At 36.8% G+C, this 17,785-nt stretch overlaps 5 protein-coding genes and 1 non-coding gene across 13 annotated transcripts; 2 read left to right on the top strand and 4 right to left on the bottom strand.

The window, feature by feature from the left end:
* Positions 1-1,967: 1,967 nt before the first annotated feature.
* AT3G49020 (FBD, F-box and Leucine Rich Repeat domains containing protein) lies at positions 1,968-3,549 on the bottom strand (the record flags this gene model as incomplete). Its single annotated transcript, NM_114761.1, has 4 exons — positions 1,968-2,279; positions 2,363-2,497; positions 2,578-3,460; positions 3,536-3,549. The coding sequence occupies 4 exons, from the start codon at positions 3,547-3,549 to the stop codon at positions 1,968-1,970; spliced, it is 1,344 nt and encodes a 447-aa protein (NP_190471.1).
* Positions 3,550-3,927: 378 nt separating this feature from the next.
* BBC1 (breast basic conserved 1) lies at positions 3,928-5,920 on the top strand. 7 transcript variants are annotated; one of them, NM_180341.3, is made up of 5 exons: positions 3,928-3,979; positions 4,567-4,686; positions 4,785-4,918; positions 5,179-5,337; positions 5,436-5,920. In NM_180341.3, exons 2-5 carry the CDS (start codon positions 4,581-4,583, stop codon positions 5,655-5,657), a joined length of 621 nt encoding a protein of 206 aa, NP_850672.1. In that variant the 5' UTR covers positions 3,928-3,979; positions 4,567-4,580; the 3' UTR covers positions 5,658-5,920. The 7 variants fall into 7 exon arrangements, with proteins under 7 accessions (NP_850672.1, NP_001327179.1, NP_001078260.1 ...); NM_001339393.1 differs by having other exon boundaries at positions 3,928-4,307; positions 5,436-5,891; NM_001084791.1 differs by having other exon boundaries at positions 3,936-3,979; positions 5,179-5,331; positions 5,436-5,859.
* Positions 5,921-6,147: 227 nt separating this feature from the next.
* AT3G00860 lies at positions 6,148-6,442 on the bottom strand. Its single transcript, NR_143876.1, has one exon. It is a non-coding gene; the product is annotated as an uncharacterized misc_RNA (transcript).
* A 199-nt stretch (positions 6,443-6,641) lies between these two features.
* AT3G49000 (RNA polymerase III subunit RPC82 family protein) lies at positions 6,642-10,068 on the bottom strand. Its single transcript, NM_114759.4, has 14 exons — positions 9,654-10,068; positions 9,426-9,579; positions 9,221-9,333; positions 9,043-9,115; positions 8,726-8,877; positions 8,443-8,583; positions 8,248-8,340; positions 8,012-8,123; positions 7,695-7,853; positions 7,579-7,616; positions 7,416-7,508; positions 7,247-7,330; positions 7,001-7,153; positions 6,642-6,916 (listed from the first exon to the last, which is right to left on the bottom strand). The coding sequence occupies exons 1-14, from the start codon at positions 9,723-9,725 to the stop codon at positions 6,782-6,784; spliced, it is 1,572 nt and encodes a 523-aa protein (NP_566914.1). The 5' UTR covers positions 9,726-10,068; the 3' UTR covers positions 6,642-6,781.
* Positions 10,069-11,141: 1,073 nt separating this feature from the next.
* Positions 11,142-14,063, top strand: AAE3 (AMP-dependent synthetase and ligase family protein). The gene is made up of 5 exons (NM_114758.5): positions 11,142-11,537; positions 11,731-12,408; positions 12,528-12,897; positions 13,147-13,250; positions 13,409-14,063. The coding sequence occupies exons 1-5, from the start codon at positions 11,334-11,336 to the stop codon at positions 13,595-13,597; spliced, it is 1,545 nt and encodes a 514-aa protein (NP_190468.1). The 5' UTR covers positions 11,142-11,333; the 3' UTR covers positions 13,598-14,063.
* Positions 14,064-14,210: 147 nt separating this feature from the next.
* On the bottom strand, positions 14,211-17,541 carry AT3G48980 (O-glucosyltransferase rumi-like protein (DUF821); the record flags this gene model as incomplete). Of its 2 annotated transcripts, none has more annotated exons than NM_001339392.1 (6): positions 14,211-14,771; positions 15,015-15,225; positions 15,301-15,365; positions 15,773-15,965; positions 16,160-16,764; positions 17,033-17,541. In NM_001339392.1, 6 exons carry the CDS (start codon positions 17,228-17,230, stop codon positions 14,406-14,408), a joined length of 1,638 nt encoding a protein of 545 aa, NP_001327856.1. In that variant the 3' UTR covers positions 14,211-14,405. The 2 variants fall into 2 exon arrangements, with proteins under 2 accessions (NP_001327856.1, NP_190467.1); NM_114757.2 differs by having other exon boundaries at positions 17,033-17,212.
* Positions 17,542-17,785: the final 244 nt, after the last annotated feature.

The raw sequence follows: 17,785 nt of genomic DNA, 5'->3' as shown, positions 1-17,785 counted from the left end.
TAATCCCTTAAAATGAGCAAAACACACCTAAATACATTCTTTATCTATCCAATAAATCTTTTTTCTCCAAAATTTGAACTAGATTTTGGCAACTATTTAAAACAAATATTTGTTTGACAAACCAAAATACAATTGCAATCCCGTAAAAATTTATTTTAATTATATATTTAAATTAGCGGTGTACCGCGGGTTTTTTTTACAGGACGGATTTGACGAGACGGGTTTGGCAGGACGTTACTTAATAACAATTGTAAACTATACAATAAAAATAAATAGATTTAATTTGTAAACTTTTATATATACTAATTTAAAAAATAAATTGTCCCCGCGATATACCGCGGATTAAAATCTAGTTTTAAAGTAATGCTCAAACCCACAAAAAGCTTCTAGGACTTTGCTTAGTGGTTTAATTATGTCATCTGCAAAAATTGACAATATTTAATAAAACAATTTTTGTTTTTAACTTATTAAAATTTAATATTTAAATAACTAATTCAATATTTAAATAACTAATTCAATATTTAAAATTTACATCTAAATATTGTTATGCTTACATATATATTAACTTACATAATTTTAATACCAAAGCAGAGCAACTTGTATGTGTCTTAATATGTAAGTTCTTTTTTTTTTTAATCTGCTCTGTTCTTAACTGATATTCATTTGTAGTTTTTTTTTTTTGCTTCGTAGAGTTACGGATATACGTATTTTTTGGATGAAATCGAATTTGACCGTATTTTGCCATGACCTAAACTACTATATCTAGCAACTTGACCTTCCGAAATGCATCATTTTGCAGTAAAAGTAACGACAAAATTCATGTTCACTTGATAACAAAGTTGATTACTTGACTTAAAATTAAAAATATTAAAATTTTCAAAAAACAATTTTAGTCGTTAATCACTGAAACAAATAACCAAAAATTGTGAAACTCATCAACATTTTCTATAACAGACTTGCTTTCGTATAAAATCAATCCCTTAAAATTAGCATAAACGTATTTTGTTAACAATATTTTAAAACAAAGTTTTTTGTTTAAATAAATATTGTTCTTACTAAACGTTTGTTGTTTAAATAAATAGATCATGTATTTGAACTTATTTACAATGTCATGTTACTAACATTAATTATTTAAGAATAAAAATATTTAATTAAAGATTTAATTCTTCTAAATTCTTGCTTTTAGAGTTATTATATCATTACCTAAAATGCAAAAAATATTAATTTTTAAATATTATTATTTATATATTTAAACTTCATAAAACATTATTAATATTTAAATTTATAAAAAGTTTAATATATCAAAAATATTTAACATCATTATATAATATATAGAGTTTTAAAAAATCTCAAAAAAAAGTTGGTCATATTTTGTGATTCGAAATTTTAAAAATGAACATATATTAACCAATTGGCGAAAAATGTGTGGATACAACGTCCCGGAACGACTAAAATATTTTGACAATGATTCATAAACATATTATAAATAAGATCAACATTAATAAAATAAATAGTTTTTTTTGTGGACGGATTTGGCGGGACGGGTTTGGCAGGACGTTACTTAATAACAATTGTAAACTATAAAATAAAAATATTATATAATTAGATATAATTTACAAAGTTTTATATATATTAATTTTAAAAAATGAATTGTCTCCGCGGTGTACATCTGAAACTCATCAACATTTTCTATAACAGACTTGCTTTCGTCTATCCTAAAACTATGCAACTTTTGTCTTAAGTAAAACCTCTTATGATTCCAAAACATTTGAGAAAACCAATAAGAGATGTTATTTCTTCTCTTAACTGCTTATGCTCTATTCCTCTTGTTCTACCTTTTATTTTCTTTAAATTATCTTTAGAATCTCTTCCTCATACTGTAACCAAGATCCAGCATCCTATCGATAGGTAAAGTTGAGTTTTACACTTGCCAATTGCCAAACATTAGAATAAAAAAGTTCAATAGGTTACTCGGATTCGAACACGAGGTTACATGAATTTGAAGGGCTGGCCTGAGTAGCCAACTCGTTAAGCATCTCACGTCTCTTTCCCAACTTCTCGAGCTCTTCAGATCCGATGGGTTTTGTGGAGAGAGTTGCTTTCTTCAAGCATCTTGCATTCTTAAGGATGTATGTAGCCACTGCTTTCTCATCTTCTCGTTGCCACTCATATCTTGTCCACACAAATGTCTCAAGATGAAACAACAAACATTCAGGAACACATTTGGGTCGACTCCATTCCCAGCCCACCGAACAATCTTCTTTAGGAAACTGATATGGCTGAGAACAATGCAATTAAAATATTTGAAAGTAGAGCTCACTGGAAGAAAAACAAAATTTAGTTGACTAATGAAATGGCTTACATCGACGAGCTTAAGAATTTGTAATTTGGGAGAACTATCGAGCATGAACCAAAGTAGATTCCACCACTCATAGCTATATGCACGAAGCTCCAGCGATAAAAGCTGGTAGAAGATTTTACCAGTAGGATACTTTATCTGTGCATGAGGCAACACAGAACATTAATGTTAGCCCAATTACAGATAAACCCCGTGAAAATCTTAAATCTTAAGTTTACCTTGAAAGGTGCTAAGTGTAAGGAAAGACATTTGGCTGAAGTTAGAGAGTCCATAATGTTCTCATTGGCTATTTCAAAAACGGCACTAATTTTAGCCTCCACTAGCTCTGGCGCCTTCTCAATCAAACAAAACTCAAGACCATTAAACCCGTCGATGTTCAAGTATTTCAAAGAAGGAGCATTTATCACATAGCCTCCAACACCTTCTCCATAGTAATCATCATATATGGTTAGTCTCTGTAATGATGGCACCGCAATAGTATAACTCTCCACATCGGTCGTGCTATGTCTATGCACGACCAAATCTTCAAGACTAGGGCAGCCACATAAAAGGTTGCAAACGGATTCTTCGTCGTTAAATCTCACATGGTAGAGATACAGCTTTCTAAGAGACTTCAAACAAACCAGAGAAGGAAAATCTAAAAGAATGCAATACTTGAGTTCCAAGATTTCAAGTGTATCATTACAACTACACCAAGCACTCGGAAATCTTACAAAGCTTTCCTCCAGCAATGTAATTTTCAGTACAAATTTACGCATATGGCGGGAAAATGCAATTCCAATCAATATCCCAACATCCAAAGCATCATCCTTATCTTCAACTTTCAAATGCAAACTATCTAGAACAGGAGCTTTATGTGAAATCAAAGACCTGAAAACATTATCTGAAAACGTATAATGATAATGATACTTAGAATCAAACTTGAGATTTGGCACCAACTTCCAAAGAGATTTCCATTGTTTAGACAAAACACTAGTGGCAATCACAGTTTCTGTTGGAAGTGACGACAATATGAGCAGAAGCAACGCTTCAGGCAACTCACTGATCCTGTCCTCCTCATTCACTAAACCTCGATTTCTCAAACCTTCACCACCGATTTTGCTGTGAAAAAAAAAGTCAGAAGAAAACAATGAAAGGGATTCCGAGAAAAAACATAGACGAAACAAAGAAACATACCATTTTTGTTCCATTTTCGTTTAACAGAGACATCAATTTTGCTAAAAATCCTTGAGATTACTAACACTTCAACCTCAAATGCAAACGCAGCCGAACACACAGAATCCAGCTAGAGCTTAGATATGATAATGGTGACGAGATTCATCTTCAAAATTATATCCACTTGTGTTTGATTAGTAAAAGAATCACCTAGGCTAGATACAAAACCCTAACAGAATAAAAACAGTGATCAAATCCGAGCCGGATCGTTTTTTTCCAATGAAACCAAAATCCAAACCCAAGACATTTACAAGCCCAAAGAATAAAAATTGATTTTTTTTTTTTCGGCCCACCGGCCCAATAACGAATAGTTAAACTGAGTTTAGGTCTTCACTATTTAAAGCTCGTAAACCCTAGACTTGGATATACTTCAGTCTAGAGCCGCGCAAGAAGACGATTCTCTCTGTGAGTTTTCGCTCCTCTCTACTTGTCGTCTCTCTGATTATCTTCGTTGCTACTGTCTCGTTTTGTGTATAAGTAGGGTTCTTGCTTGTTTTCTCTCATCGTGTGTTCTGCTGCTAGCTCCTGTAGATTTTTCTAAGTTCCTTGTTTTGTTCATTTCGAGTTTTATTGATCTGATATAAATCGTCCGTTGATTTGTTATTTTGTTATGCTTTATTGATTTTGCAGAAAGTATCGTCCTTGGAATGAGTAATATTACACTTTCAGTGATGAAACTTTTCGTTTATTTGATTGGTTTTGATAACATCCTTACTGTATTACGACTGTTAATGTAATGTGCATACAAACTCTCGAAACTTTGATTCTTTAAGAGTTTGAGATTGTCACAAGTCTCACCTTTAGTATAGATTTAATAAGAGTGATCTTTGAAATACTTCAAGATTCGTATCTGTTTTACTCTATTTATGTTCTCTATATCTTTGAGATGGTCTTTTGTTTTTGAAGTTTGAGGTTTTATCATTTGATTTCCTTGAGCTGTTTAAAGTTTCATCATTTGATTTAAAGTGTGTCTGATTGATGTTTTTTGGCAGCTTGAGTTGAAGAAATGAAGCACAACAATGTTATCCCCAATGGTCACTTCAAAAAGCACTGGCAGAATTATGTCAAGACATGGTTCAACCAGCCTGCCAGGAAAACCAGAAGAAGAATTGGTTAGTAGTAGTAATGTCAACACTTCTGATATTGTCATGTTTCGTTTTAAGTTTACACTACAATCTCTTTGGGTCTTATTATGTTATGTTGTACACAGCGAGGCAAAAGAAGGCTGTGAAGATCTTCCCTCGTCCAACTTCTGGACCTCTCCGCCCTGTTGTGCATGGTCAGACTCTTAAGTACAACATGAAGGTCAGAACCGGTAAAGGATTCACTCTTGAAGAGCTCAAGGTTTGTAATTTCTATCTCTCTTTCATTTATTCATATAACTATCAAGTTTCATTTCTTGCTATATATCGATGGGATTGTTGGTTATGATTATTGAACTTAGTTGGTTGGATTATCTATTTGTTTACATATATAGCTATCGTGTTTCATTTCCTGCTGAACATTGTTGTGATTGTTGATTGAAATTGGCTGGATTTTTCTTTACTATCGGTATCATGTTTCATTTCTTGCTGAACATTGATCTGATTGTTTGATTAATATAGGCTGCTGGTATCCCAAAGAAGTTGGCGCCTACAATTGGTATTGCTGTTGACCATCGTCGCAAGAACCGATCTTTGGAGGGTCTTCAAACAAATGTCCAGAGGCTGAAAACCTACAAGACCAAGTTAGTCATTTTCCCGCGTCGTGCCCGCAAGGTCAAGGTAATCATTATAAACAATTGGTCTATGGTTCAGTTGTTTAATGAATTGTTGGATTTGGTACTGATTTCGTACTTGTTCTGTTTTCGTTTGTGTGTTAGGCTGGTGACTCTACACCAGAAGAGTTGGCTAATGCTACCCAAGTTCAAGGAGACTACTTGCCTATTGTACGTGAGAAGCCTACCATGGAACTCGTCAAGCTGACTTCAGAAATGAAGTCTTTCAAGGCTTTTGACAAGATACGCCTTGAGCGCACTAACAAGAGGCATGCCGGAGCTAGAGCCAAGAGAGCCGCAGAGGCTGAGAAAGAAGAGAAGAAGTGAGGTCGTTCTTCTTAGGTAGAAGAAACTTTTATCTTATCAACTTTTGGAACTGAATTTTGTGTATCAGACTGTCTTTTCTTTCATCAGTTTTTATCCTTAAATCTTTGATTTTGCTGCTACCTTGCTTCTCTTGATTTATGGAAAAGACCGTATCTCACATCTCTACTTGCTATAGTTTCCTCTTATTTCGTATGTTTTTTTCTCTATAGTCTAAAAATTTAAGCCTAAATTGACACAATCGAAAAGCATCTCTTTAACCTGCAAAATAGACATAGCAGTTCGTCTGCATTTGAGCAGTTCAACCCGTTATCATCTTCCAACCTTACGCTGTCTTTTGTAATCATGATTCCTTATGGTCACAATTGACGCTTCTGGTTGCTTCCTTTATAACTCTGCAATTTCAAACTTACTAGGGGTAGATTTAACTTCATGTTCATGGTTTGGAGTAATTCTTCCTTGTTGACTTGTGGGATTGGTGCAGCAACCTGAGTAAAGAAACCTTTGTATAGAAGATTGAACATATTGAAGGGGAGTAGCCAACTGCTATTTGCTCATAGTTGAGTGGAGGAGTATCAGGCAGGGGAGGTTGGGAAAGAGATGTCAGAATTCTGAGATTGAGAGTTCTCAACATGTCTATGATGTTTACATCAATATTATTTCATATCTTCCGGATTATTGAAAACCCATCGATCTCTCCTTTGGACAGATAGAAGAGAACACTTTTCCATGAACTGTCTGAAGCTGTTGCACTGAAGGATTGAGAGGTCAGGCAATCAGACTTAAACGACTCTTTTTTTTTTTTTTTTTTTTTTTTTTTTTTTTTTCAAACTCAGACTTGGACGACTATTAGGCTTCATTAGACTCTGTATCACCAAAACCCGATTTTGCAATTCATCCCAAAGCTCATCAGCCATAGACCATAGTAAAGGAAAAGAAGGTTTTCTGATAGAGATTAAGAGTTTGAAAACTTAATCTGAAGTATATAATAAACAACATTTCTCTCGAAACAGTATCAATTACCTTCAAAGTTACAACTTCTCATTATGTCAAAAAAAAAAAAAAAAATGCTAGAAGACAATGTGAACTAAATCGACCAAAAGAAATTAGTTTTTGAATGTATGAGTTTAAAAGTCATGAAAAAGCATAATGGCATCATCAAGTTTAAACATAGTGGAAGAGAGTAACAGCCTCTTGGCTTTGACCTTTTTCAGTCTCTCCTTTAATGGTCCTTCCAGTTTATCTAATGGCAACAACAGCAACTGCCACAAAAGCAATAACAGTTTTTTTAGTATCTGGACCATCTTGAAACACATTTGGGTTAATCGATTTGCAGTGTGACTAACCTCTTTTTCGGCTTCTAACTCATGGGCCAACCTAAGACTCAAGTTAAGGGACGCATGGTACATCTCATCCAACATTTGAGTTGTCACAATCAACTTGTTTACCTTCCACAACAGAAACGGTGTATACATACCCGGAGCTGTGACCGCCAATTTCTACAAAAATGAACAGAAGATAACAACAATGAATCTCGTAACAACCAATTCGTTTTACTTTTGATAATGATTTGGTTTCCAAACTGTGAATACCTGCATATGTAAGTATCCGTCTTTCCACATCTTTAAAAGGAATTGCGGTGTATCTTTCTTTTCAGTCAGCGCGGCATCAGCAATCTTACAGAGAGAAAAAAATGATGAAGTTAAGAAATCATTATGACTTAAGATGTTTCTATATGAATCATAAAGAACAGTCATTAACCTTATCGGTCTCAACAAAACGCCCTTCCTGTGATAAGTATCTGAACATTCTGAAAGCTTCTTTCCCATATCTTCTCATCACTACTGCCTCTATCTGGAAACATCTCAAAGATACCGTTTTTAGTTTCAGAAATATATCAAGAAAAGAAAAATATGAAACGCACCTCATCTTTCTGTGCTACGCTGATAATGGATTTATAATCTGCAAAACCAAATAACAAAATAATATTATTTTGAATACAAGAATCATTTGACTAGATTTTGAATGGAGTTACTATACCAACTATGTATGAATCATTCACTTCGTTCACAAATGCTGGTAGATAAGAAGACGTAGCACTCAATTGGTCAAGGCATGCTTCAACTCGCTCTTGTAACATAGTGCGACCTGCTTCTGTCTTAATAACTTCTTCATAAATGGAACCAACTGACATTGGAGCTGTTTCAAAGATTATAGCAAATTCAGTTAACAGAACTTCATAGGTGGACTTTTGGTGGAGAGTGCAAAATAATTCACACCAAATACAATTTTAACTTCAGCATATTATGATTATGTTAAGATATTGAATGAAAATGAGTGAGAAACTCAAATATTACCCGAATTGTCTGTTTTCACCTTCTTCTCTTGCGATCTTCCTACTTCTAACATTGCCCTCAAGACAATGGCACATCCTTCATCCCGGCGCTCTTTCACTATCTCCACACACGCCTTAAACAAAGAAACAAGTGGTTAATAGATTGGAACAGTAAGACATTCGGAAAGCAAAATTTGAAATGCCAATGAGCTTTTTTCCTCATCAAACAACCTCAAAAGAGAAACACGGATAACTAACCTTATGTCTAAGGCGGTGGATGAACTCCTCAAAATTAGGACGCCAAATTACTCCACTGCTCGAATCTGATGTGTCCACATCACGTTGTTTACGCTAAAATATTCGGTTCAATGAGAAACATCAACAAAGGTATTCAGAGCTACATCATTGAAAAATGTATGATTACAAGATTGGTTATGGTACGAATGTTGATACCTTCCCCTCAGTGATGTTGCTATTGTCATCTGCTAAAGATGAATTGGAATCTTCTTCGAATATAAGTGGAAACCTTATTGCGTCAACTGGAGTTGCTGCTTCAACAACTTGTTCCTCCAAGGTTTCTGGTTCTTTAAGAATCTACACCGTTCCAAGAGATTTATTAATATCGAACAGAATAGAAATAATATCAAAACTGAGAGTCATGTCTCTGCAATTTGTAGGTCTGATATATCAGACCATGTATAGGTATACCAAACACCAGAAAGAAATTATCAATTACCTTGGCAGCTTTAGCGCCTCTTCTCTTTGCCGGCTCTTTTTCTTTGTTTCCAAGAACAGGTTCGGGAGAAGGAATGCGCTCAACAAAACGGGCAGCAACCAATTTCTGAAGAGAATCTCTGATTGCTTCAGAACCTATCGTATTTCCTGAATCTGATCATGTATGAAGAAAACATATATAACAGCATGGAATCCATTCCGCTCGAAGCATTACTGTAATCAAAACGAGATACACAAAGGCCAAAAGCCAATGCCTACGATGACGAGTGTAAACTGTGGTAACATAACATAAGAGGTACATATGATATCACGACTCACCTCTATCTCTTTCAATAAACTGTCCCAAGGTAAGCCTACCGTTACTAAGTAAACCATCAAGAACTGCACCGCACTAAACATATAAATCAAACAAAAGTATAAGATTAGCATTAGAGTCTTGAAGCATAAACCAACTAATCAAAACACTGAACAGAGAGAAGAAGAAGCACGATTAAACCTTGGAGTCAAGTTCTTCGTTTACAATCCTCGAAAACTTGTTATACCTCACACGATGCAGAATGTTGTTAAACAACACAATATACTGTACAATAGCTTTGCTCTCAGAACCATCTACAAAGTAAAAAAAAAAAACATACAAAATTACTTTCATTGAGTTCTCTATTTCTGTGTGTTGCTACTAATCAAACAATATAGAGACTAACCAGGAGGTTCAATGGAGAAAGCTTGAACACAATTGTGCTGAATCAAGAGATAGAGAATATCTTTAACTTTGTTATGGTTGATATCTGATTCAGCTAAACGAGAGATGTCTCGTGAGGAAAGAGGTCCTTTACGTAGAAGACATTCACAAACTTTCTGCAACCAAAACCAAATTCGTTATACAGAGATTATAAATTCAACACAAGTCTCAGAAGGGTTTCTCAATTTACCGAGACGACGGAGCCGAATTGGACGGTGATGATATGGATGGCGTAGACAATGCCAAACTCAGACATAGACATGAGAATCAATCACCAGGAAGTCTCTCAATACTGATGAAGCAGCCTCTGCAGAGCTTGACGGAGTTATGGCCGATATAGAGATGTTTGCCAATCGATTGTAGCCTACTACTACTAAAAAGCGAAGCAATCGTAATCTAGCGACCCTAAAGTTTAATTTTTCCAGCGATCCACACGTTCGAATCCAAAATTTCGATAATCTAACATGAACCCACCAATATAAGTATAAGAAAACACCAACCCAGGGCTAGGGCTTTTGTTTTTTATAAGGACTCGGGCCGGCCTTAAATATTTAGCCCATTTTAACATCCCTAATTGTAGGTTATTAATTGTTGGCCTAGAGAAGTTTGGGCCTATCAGGCCCTAATAAATTGAATGTATGGTTTGACCCAAGAAAAAAAATTAGTGATGGAACGAAATGTACTTGAGAATTTTCAATGATTGGGCCAGATGACAATGCTCTACTTAAGAAGAACAAACACAAACCAAATTCTTCTATTGTATTTGTATGTGACGGCTTACATGAAGACCATGTTTTTACTTAGTTAGGAGAATGGAAAATGACTTTTTCAGCTTCATGAATATGACTTATATTTTAAAACACTGTCGTTTTCATCTATACGAGATTTTTGTATTTCTATTCATAATCATATACATAATTTTAATCTTTAACAAATAACAAGGTAAACTAAATCTTTGATTAGTAAATTCTACTCTGACTCTCTTCTAAGCTACGCATGTTTAGTGGTTTAAATTAGTTTCATTGTTGAATAATTATCCAAATCCACTATTGTTTAGTTAGATAGTGTGCATGTATCAAACCAAATAAAATAATATAATAATTTGTATGTATAGACAAAACAAAATTGATTACTTCAAAAAGATATATGTCTCATTATATTTAGTCTTCTACTTTTTTTCTATAAATAATATATTTATTCTTATCATTCAAAGTCATTTTTACCATTTCTTATTTTAATTTTACATTTTTACCTTGGTCAATTTAATTTATTAACAATCAAAATAAGGACGTTATCTTCTATTTATAATATAAAGTATAAACAACGTCAAGCATCTTCGAAACGTGATAATCCTAGTCAAAGACACATGTGCAAAGGCCCTAAAAGTGATTAAACACTCATAGGCTATTTTTTTAATGAAACTATTCTTTTGTTTGATAATACATACACAAACTATTTCAAATTCCTATGAAATAATTCATAAACCGTAAATTACTATCGCATGCTTGCCGAAAAAAAATATTTTCAAAAGTTAATTAACTAGCCGTTTCGGTTCAGTGTTTGTACCGGAATCGAAATTAAAAAAACCACCTCTTCAAAAACCGAAACGTCGGTCTAATCGTAAGGATATATATCAGCGACTCCCACCGTTAACAAAATAATTAAAAATGAAAACATTATGACCACACGATCAATAGAAAATCCGCTACGATGATAACACGTGGCATCATCTTTTAGCCATTTTTTGCTTCCACAGATACTGTAGTAATTGAATATAAATTTATAAATATCGCATTTGCTCTCTTCTCTGCTTTCACATTCTCTCCTTCCTCATCATCGTTACTCTCGTGTTTATCTCTCCGACGTAACCATGGATAGCGATACTCTCTCAGGATTATTGGAAAACGTCGCCAAAAAATTCCCCGATCGCCGAGCTCTCTCCGTTTCTGGAAAATTCAATCTCACTCACGCGCGTCTTCACGATCTAATCGAACGCGCCGCTTCACGCCTTGTCTCCGACGCTGGAATCAAACCCGGCGATGTCGTTGCTCTCACCTTCCCTAACACCGTCGAGGTATTTTAAGAGGTTTTCATATATTTCGATTTAAAAGCTTCGTTTCTGGTTTTGTTTTGCGTGCTGAAGAATCACATGGGAAGCAGAATTTATGAATATCTGTAAATCGCTTCTTAATTGAGAAATTTTGATTTCCGGATTCAGATGATTTTTTTGGATGAATTTGGTTTTGATTTTTTTTTTTTGTTTTCAGTTTGTTATAATGTTTTTAGCGGTGATAAGAGCTAGAGCCACGGCGGCGCCGTTGAACGCAGCGTACACGGCGGAGGAATTTGAGTTTTACCTCTCCGATTCAGATTCAAAGCTATTGTTAACCTCTAAAGAAGGAAACGCACCGGCTCAAGAAGCAGCTTCAAAGCTGAAAATCTCTCACGTCACCGCTACGCTGCTTGACGCTGGCTCGGACCTTGTACTATCCGTTGCGGATTCAGATTCCGTCGTTGACTCAGCGACGGAACTCGTTAATCACCCGGACGACGGTGCTCTCTTCCTCCACACTTCTGGCACTACGAGCCGTCCAAAGGGTGTACCGCTTACGCAGCTCAATCTAGCTTCATCCGTCAAGAACATTAAAGCTGTGTACAAGCTTACTGAGTCTGATTCTACGGTGATTGTTCTCCCTCTGTTCCATGTTCATGGATTGTTAGCTGGGTTGCTTAGCTCGCTTGGAGCTGGTGCTGCTGTAACTCTTCCAGCTGCTGGTAGATTCTCAGCAACAACATTTTGGCCAGATATGAAGAAGTATAACGCTACATGGTATACTGCTGTGCCGACCATTCATCAGATCATATTGGACCGCCACGCGAGCCACCCTGAGACGGAATATCCTAAACTCCGGTTCATCAGGAGTTGCAGTGCTTCTTTGGCTCCGGTAATGCTCTTGTTTCCAGTCAATTGTTGAGGCGTTTGTAATGCACAGTGTTTTGTAAAACGTTGGATTGCTTTGGCTTTCAATAACTTAATGACTTATTTTGTCTTGGTTTTTGTTAGGTGATATTGTCCAGGCTTGAGGAAGCGTTTGGAGCACCGGTGCTCGAGGCCTATGCAATGACAGAGGCAACACATTTGATGAGCTCAAACCCCTTACCAGAGGAAGGTCCACACAAGCCTGGGTCTGTTGGGAAACCGGTAGGTCAAGAAATGGCGATCCTTAATGAGAAAGGCGAGATCCAAGAGCCAAATAACAAAGGAGAGGTTTGTATAAGAGGTCCAAATGTGACCAAGGGTTACAAGAATAACCCAGAAGCCAACAAGGCAGGTTTCGAGTTTGGGTGGTTCCACACTGGTGATATCGGTTACTTTGATACCGATGGGTATTTGCATCTGGTGGGTCGGATCAAAGAGCTTATTAACCGTGGAGGTTAGTCTCATTTACTCTATTTTGATGGCTTTACTGTTTCACAAGAATACTAGTCTATGTCTAGCAGTTTATTTGTATAGTCTCGGTGGAGGCTACTTTGTGCAGTACTATGTTAGACTTGTCAAAGAAAACCCTCCAACAAATTAGAAATGAGACAAGACAAAGAAAGAGGCTACTTTGTGCAGTATCATGATCTTTTGTATGAATGAGTTAGATTTTCTATGTGTACTTAATTATAATCTATTTCAGGTGAGAAGATATCTCCAATTGAAGTGGATGCAGTACTCTTAACGCATCCTGACGTTTCTCAGGGTGTTGCATTCGGTGTTCCTGATGAGAAATATGGGGAAGAGGTAAACAAAACCTGTGCTTAAATTGTCTCTAATTTGAATTTATGAATTGGTCTCCCTTATCTACCATTATGTCCTGCAGAATCATCAAACATCATGTGAACTTACTTATCAATGAGCTGTTAATAACGCTGTGTTTCCCTGGTTTATTGGTTTATCAGATTAACTGTGCGGTGATTCCAAGAGAAGGAACTACTGTAACCGAAGAGGACATTAAAGCGTTTTGTAAGAAGAATTTGGCAGCTTTCAAGGTGCCAAAGAGAGTGTTCATCACTGATAACCTCCCCAAAACTGCCTCTGGTAAGATTCAGCGCCGTATCGTCGCACAACATTTCCTTGAGAAGCCCTGAAACACACAGAAAACACCATCTTGCTCGAAAATCATCGGTGATGAGTCCTAGTTTTCACTTTTCACGCAAATGGATATGCGTTCTCTATTATTGGTTCTTGGTTTAAAAGTTACTTTTTATATGTTTCATGGTGGTAAAGGTTATAGATTAAATCACAAAAGTGGAAATAAAAGTCGATAAGTGATTATTGAAGTACAACAATAAAGGAGAGTTTCTTTTTGTTGGTGTTGTCTCTGCGTCTTTTTGTTACTGATGCTCTTGATCTAATGGCCAATTTGACAACTAAAAGCGTACTGCCAAAACGGGTAAAGCCAAAGGACAAATATTACATTGTCACTTTTTAAAGCGTTTGGTTCGTTGAACAAACCGACCGTTTAGTGGGACAGGTAGACTTTCACTATGTCCCAAATTATGTTCCATTCCATGTTATAGCTAACTAATTCTGAACTTGAGCTCCAAATTTGAATTTTAAAGTTAACTTTTGTGATAGAAGAAAAAAAAAAAAAAAGTTAACTTTGTGATTTCAATATAGAACTCAATACGAGGATAAAACATTTACCATAAGGATTTTCCTAGATTCAGGCATAGTCATAGAGATATAAGATCAAACCGTACAAAACTTATTTACTTTTATTACCGATTAAAACTTTGTATCGTCGAATTCACTAGACAGAATGGATTAGTTAAAATTCTACCAAAAAAACGGAGAAGAAAATAAAGATCGCATGTTTTCTAATTTATACTACTCGATACAATTCTGACAAGTGCTTTTACTCTACACACCAAAACTTTATACGCCAATCTAATTTTACGAACCGGTCTTGTTCTGCTTCCTCCAGTACTTACTCTCCCACTGTTCGATTCTACTAGTCGTACTCTGTCTCCTTTTCAAAACTGAATAAAATGATGCCGGATCATACGGAGGCGGCATGGCGCAGGGACCTGTCTCAGCTGGGCGTTTTACGAGTGATTCCATCATAAACTTTCGTTCATTTCCATCCCTCGGGCATGCCATTGCCTCTGAGCAGAGCTCAGTGGAGTTCTGAGGGATCTCGGGTTTAAACCGGAGGAGTTTAGAGTATTGGATTAAGAGATGAAACATGTAATCGTACACATAGTCCATCTTGAGTTCTTGTTGCACAAACTCACTTGCCTTCTTACCTATGTCTTGTGCCTGGTAAGAGAAAAGAACGGTGAGAGGGTAACATTAGGAGTACTTATACCCGATTTTCAATCAAACATTCATGAAGTGCAACTAATGGTGTGAGGATTCACAACCTAATGTGTGTTAATTGAAATAAATGGACATGTGTATGTGTGTGTGTTGGTGTAGATATTATAAGATTATACCGAGTTTGAGAACCAGTTATTAACACAGCCCCAGAGTAATTCGATAACGTTTTAAGTAATATCATACCTTTCGCATATGCAAGTTGCCCCAATCAACAGCGAATTTGATGGAACGGCATTTGTCGTCCTCCTTGACAGGCCAGTAATGGTGACCTGGAAACATACCTCTTGTGAAGAAATCGTAGTAATGAGGTTTCACCATTAATGTCACCGAGTCACAAGCCAGAATGTACTTCTCACTCACCGACCACGCAGACCCTTCTATGTAAATCTTGTACCTGCATAAGGTATTTCTTAGAACTCCAAAAGTAAAGTAAGGGTCCCTCTAAAAGTTTTTGTGCTACTACTACTACCTGTGATGGCATTGGCTCGCCAAGTCTGACTGCTTGTAACCTTCCTTTGATTCCTTGACCCAGTCCTACAAAAACACACCAATATTAAGAACATAGAGAAGTACTAAATACATATTCACCAACACCACAACTCCAAAACTCCAAACTTTTGCACCATAGTACATCAACCATTAAGAACTAAACCAACAATATCAACTATAGATCCAACTCGTGTTGATTAGTACATACATCACTGTTAATGTTCTCCATTAAAAAGCTTTTAGATACAAATGTTCAGAGATCCAAGATGCCAAGACAAGACACACTAAAGTTGCTCAACCTTTCAAGTTAGCACAGCAGTCAGCACTAGAGTCTACATACCGTTTAAAAAAACTTCCTTTTACGTAATGCAGATGAGTATCAAGCAATGGGAATCGAATCCGAGACTCTCTAAACAAATTGAATCATAGAGCAAGAGCATAGAGTCAACTACCTGCTTGTACAAACGAGCTTTCCAGTCATACACCTCGGAGAGATTACATTTCATGAGATCAAGTCTCGTCTCAGCAACCGTTGGATTCCCTTTCCAGTAAGCATAAGGCTCTCTATCTATCCATTTAGTCCTCTGGTTTCCTTCTCTTAGTTCTTTCAACAGACTTTCCCATGGCTTTATATTCACCTCAGCCCTACAAAACCAATGCAATCCTCAACACTAACCTATTTGCATTTAACATTCTCTAAACAACTCTCACAGCTATATTCCTTAAGCTACCAAGTAAATTTACTATGGTCTGTGCGGTTTCATTTGTCAAATCTAAAACTTCAGTGGTGAAATTGCAAAACCCTATAAGTTATGGGTGCTTGAAGAAGAAGCAATTACCATCCCCAATAGGACCAATCGGGAAATACAATGTCGAGCGTCTCGTCGTTCGCGCAATAACGGAACAATGGCGGCGGTGGAGGTTGATCAACTCCGGCGAATTCAGCCGCCTTCACTACCGGCCAGTCAACGCAGTCAAACATGAGCTCGAGATCCGGAATCTTTCCCGGATATCTCCGTAGGAGCTGTACGAATCCCCAGATCGTGAACACATCTCTTGTCTGAAAAGCCTCACGAAATTTCTCGACGTAGATTCTCCCGTTGATAATCGCCAGGCGGAAAATCGCCGTCGCATTGGCTCGCTCCAAGGCTTCCCTCGTGATCCCGGTCTTCTCCCATGGCCGTAGATCCTCGTGAATCCATCGGAAGTAATCTGGGCACGTGGCGGATGGAGAACGGTCAGATTCTCCTTCTCCGGCGCTAGATCGGAAACTCGTCGGATAATTGTCCTTTGGGCAAGTTCCAGTGTCGTTGCCGGAGAAAGCAGCGCAGTTTAGCGTAAACTCTTTTGGTTTTTCCGTAATTAGCTTAGTCGACTGAGGGTATTCTGGGGATTGAGTGGTTTCTCTCTCAGTCACGGACACCGCTTCTTTCTCTATCAAAACCTATAGACGAAAACGAAGTCGTTTAGCAAAAACCGGTAGTTAGTTAATGACTAAAAACAATCACGTGATTATTAAAGCTCCCGTGTAGACACGTGTCAAGCGTAGGAAACTTGTTTGACAAAAAAGTAATGGTGACACGACAAATTAGGCGCGAACGAGTTTTAGCGCCACTAATACCGTATACGACGTGGCAAACGACAAACGGGACTGTCGTTTTGATGTAATTAGAAGAGAACACAAGAATCTATTTATAGTAAGATGTTCGTACGGAGGGATCGAGGAGGAGGCGCGTGGAGAGAAACGCGCCGAGGAGGAGGAAGAGAAAGATGGAGAAGAAGGCGTAGGATCGGTTAGAAGCACCGGTGCCGGTTTTGACGAGTGGAGACAAAATGGTGTCGAAATTACGAGAGTGCGTTGCAGAGGTATATGACGGCGAGTTCCTCATCATCTCTCCTTGCTGTTGCATGCCAATTTGATAATCAATGATCGTGAAACGAAAGATGAAGAAGAGAGATGTGAGAGAGAGAGAGAGAGAGAAAGAGAAAAGGAGAGCTTTTTGTGTGTGAGAAAAGGAAAGGACAGAGAATCATGTGAACCAGAATAGGAAAAGGTTTGGTTTATAACTAAAGTGTTTTAATGTTTGCAAGACTTTTGATGGGTGTGTCATGTTGTGTGTACCAGGAATAAATGTTTAAAGTTTCTAGGTGAAATGTGAGACACACAAGTGCAACTCTTCTAATTGTTTTTGTAAGTTATTCGGTAAATAACAAAGGAAAATAACAGAATCGTTACTATAAAATCCTGTTTTTTTATTGCTTTACACGATTTATAAGATTCGAAAAAGTTTAAGATATATTTGATAAGTAGTATTTTTGAAAAAAGTACTATAAAGGACATTTTCTATTAAAAAAAAACTTATAAATAAGATGAATTTTGGGAAAATAAAAGGCCTAGGACGACGCCAAGATCAAGGACTAAGCCCAAGCCCGAAATAGAGGTTTTTGTAATAAAGTTTTGAAAT

Source organism: Arabidopsis thaliana, chromosome 3 (assembly GCF_000001735.4).
Source record: "Arabidopsis thaliana chromosome 3, partial sequence".
In the NCBI taxonomy this organism is placed as follows: Eukaryota; Viridiplantae; Streptophyta; class Magnoliopsida; order Brassicales; family Brassicaceae; genus Arabidopsis; species Arabidopsis thaliana.
The sequence above is the reverse complement of the archived record's forward strand: the minus strand, read 5'-3'. Positions and strand labels throughout refer to the sequence as shown.

Bases quoted from the DNA above. Each gene is read 5' to 3' on its own strand.
- AT3G49000 (NM_114759.4), bottom strand. From the start codon at position 9,725: ATGTCTATGTCTGAGTTTGGCATTGTCTACGCCATCCATATCATCACC. The intron at 7,617-7,694 runs GTATAGTAACTC...TTGGTTTTGCAG, and splicing joins GAATGATTCATACATAGTTG to ATTATAAATCCATTATCAGC. The intron at 7,509-7,578 runs GTGCGTTTCATA...AGATGTTTCCAG, and splicing joins GCGTAGCACAGAAAGATGAG to ATAGAGGCAGTAGTGATGAG.
- AAE3 (NM_114758.5), top strand. From the start codon at position 11,334: ATGGATAGCGATACTCTCTCAGGATTATTGGAAAACGTCGCCAAAAAA. The intron at 11,538-11,730 runs GTATTTTAAGAG...TTTTGTTTTCAG, and splicing joins CCTTCCCTAACACCGTCGAG to TTTGTTATAATGTTTTTAGC. The intron at 13,251-13,408 runs GTAAACAAAACC...TTGGTTTATCAG, and splicing joins ATGAGAAATATGGGGAAGAG to ATTAACTGTGCGGTGATTCC.
- BBC1 (NM_180341.3), top strand. From the start codon at position 4,581: ATGAAGCACAACAATGTTATCCCCAATGGTCACTTCAAAAAGCACTGG. The intron at 4,919-5,178 runs GTTTGTAATTTC...TGATTAATATAG, and splicing joins TCACTCTTGAAGAGCTCAAG to GCTGCTGGTATCCCAAAGAA. The intron at 5,338-5,435 runs GTAATCATTATA...TTTGTGTGTTAG, and splicing joins GTCGTGCCCGCAAGGTCAAG to GCTGGTGACTCTACACCAGA.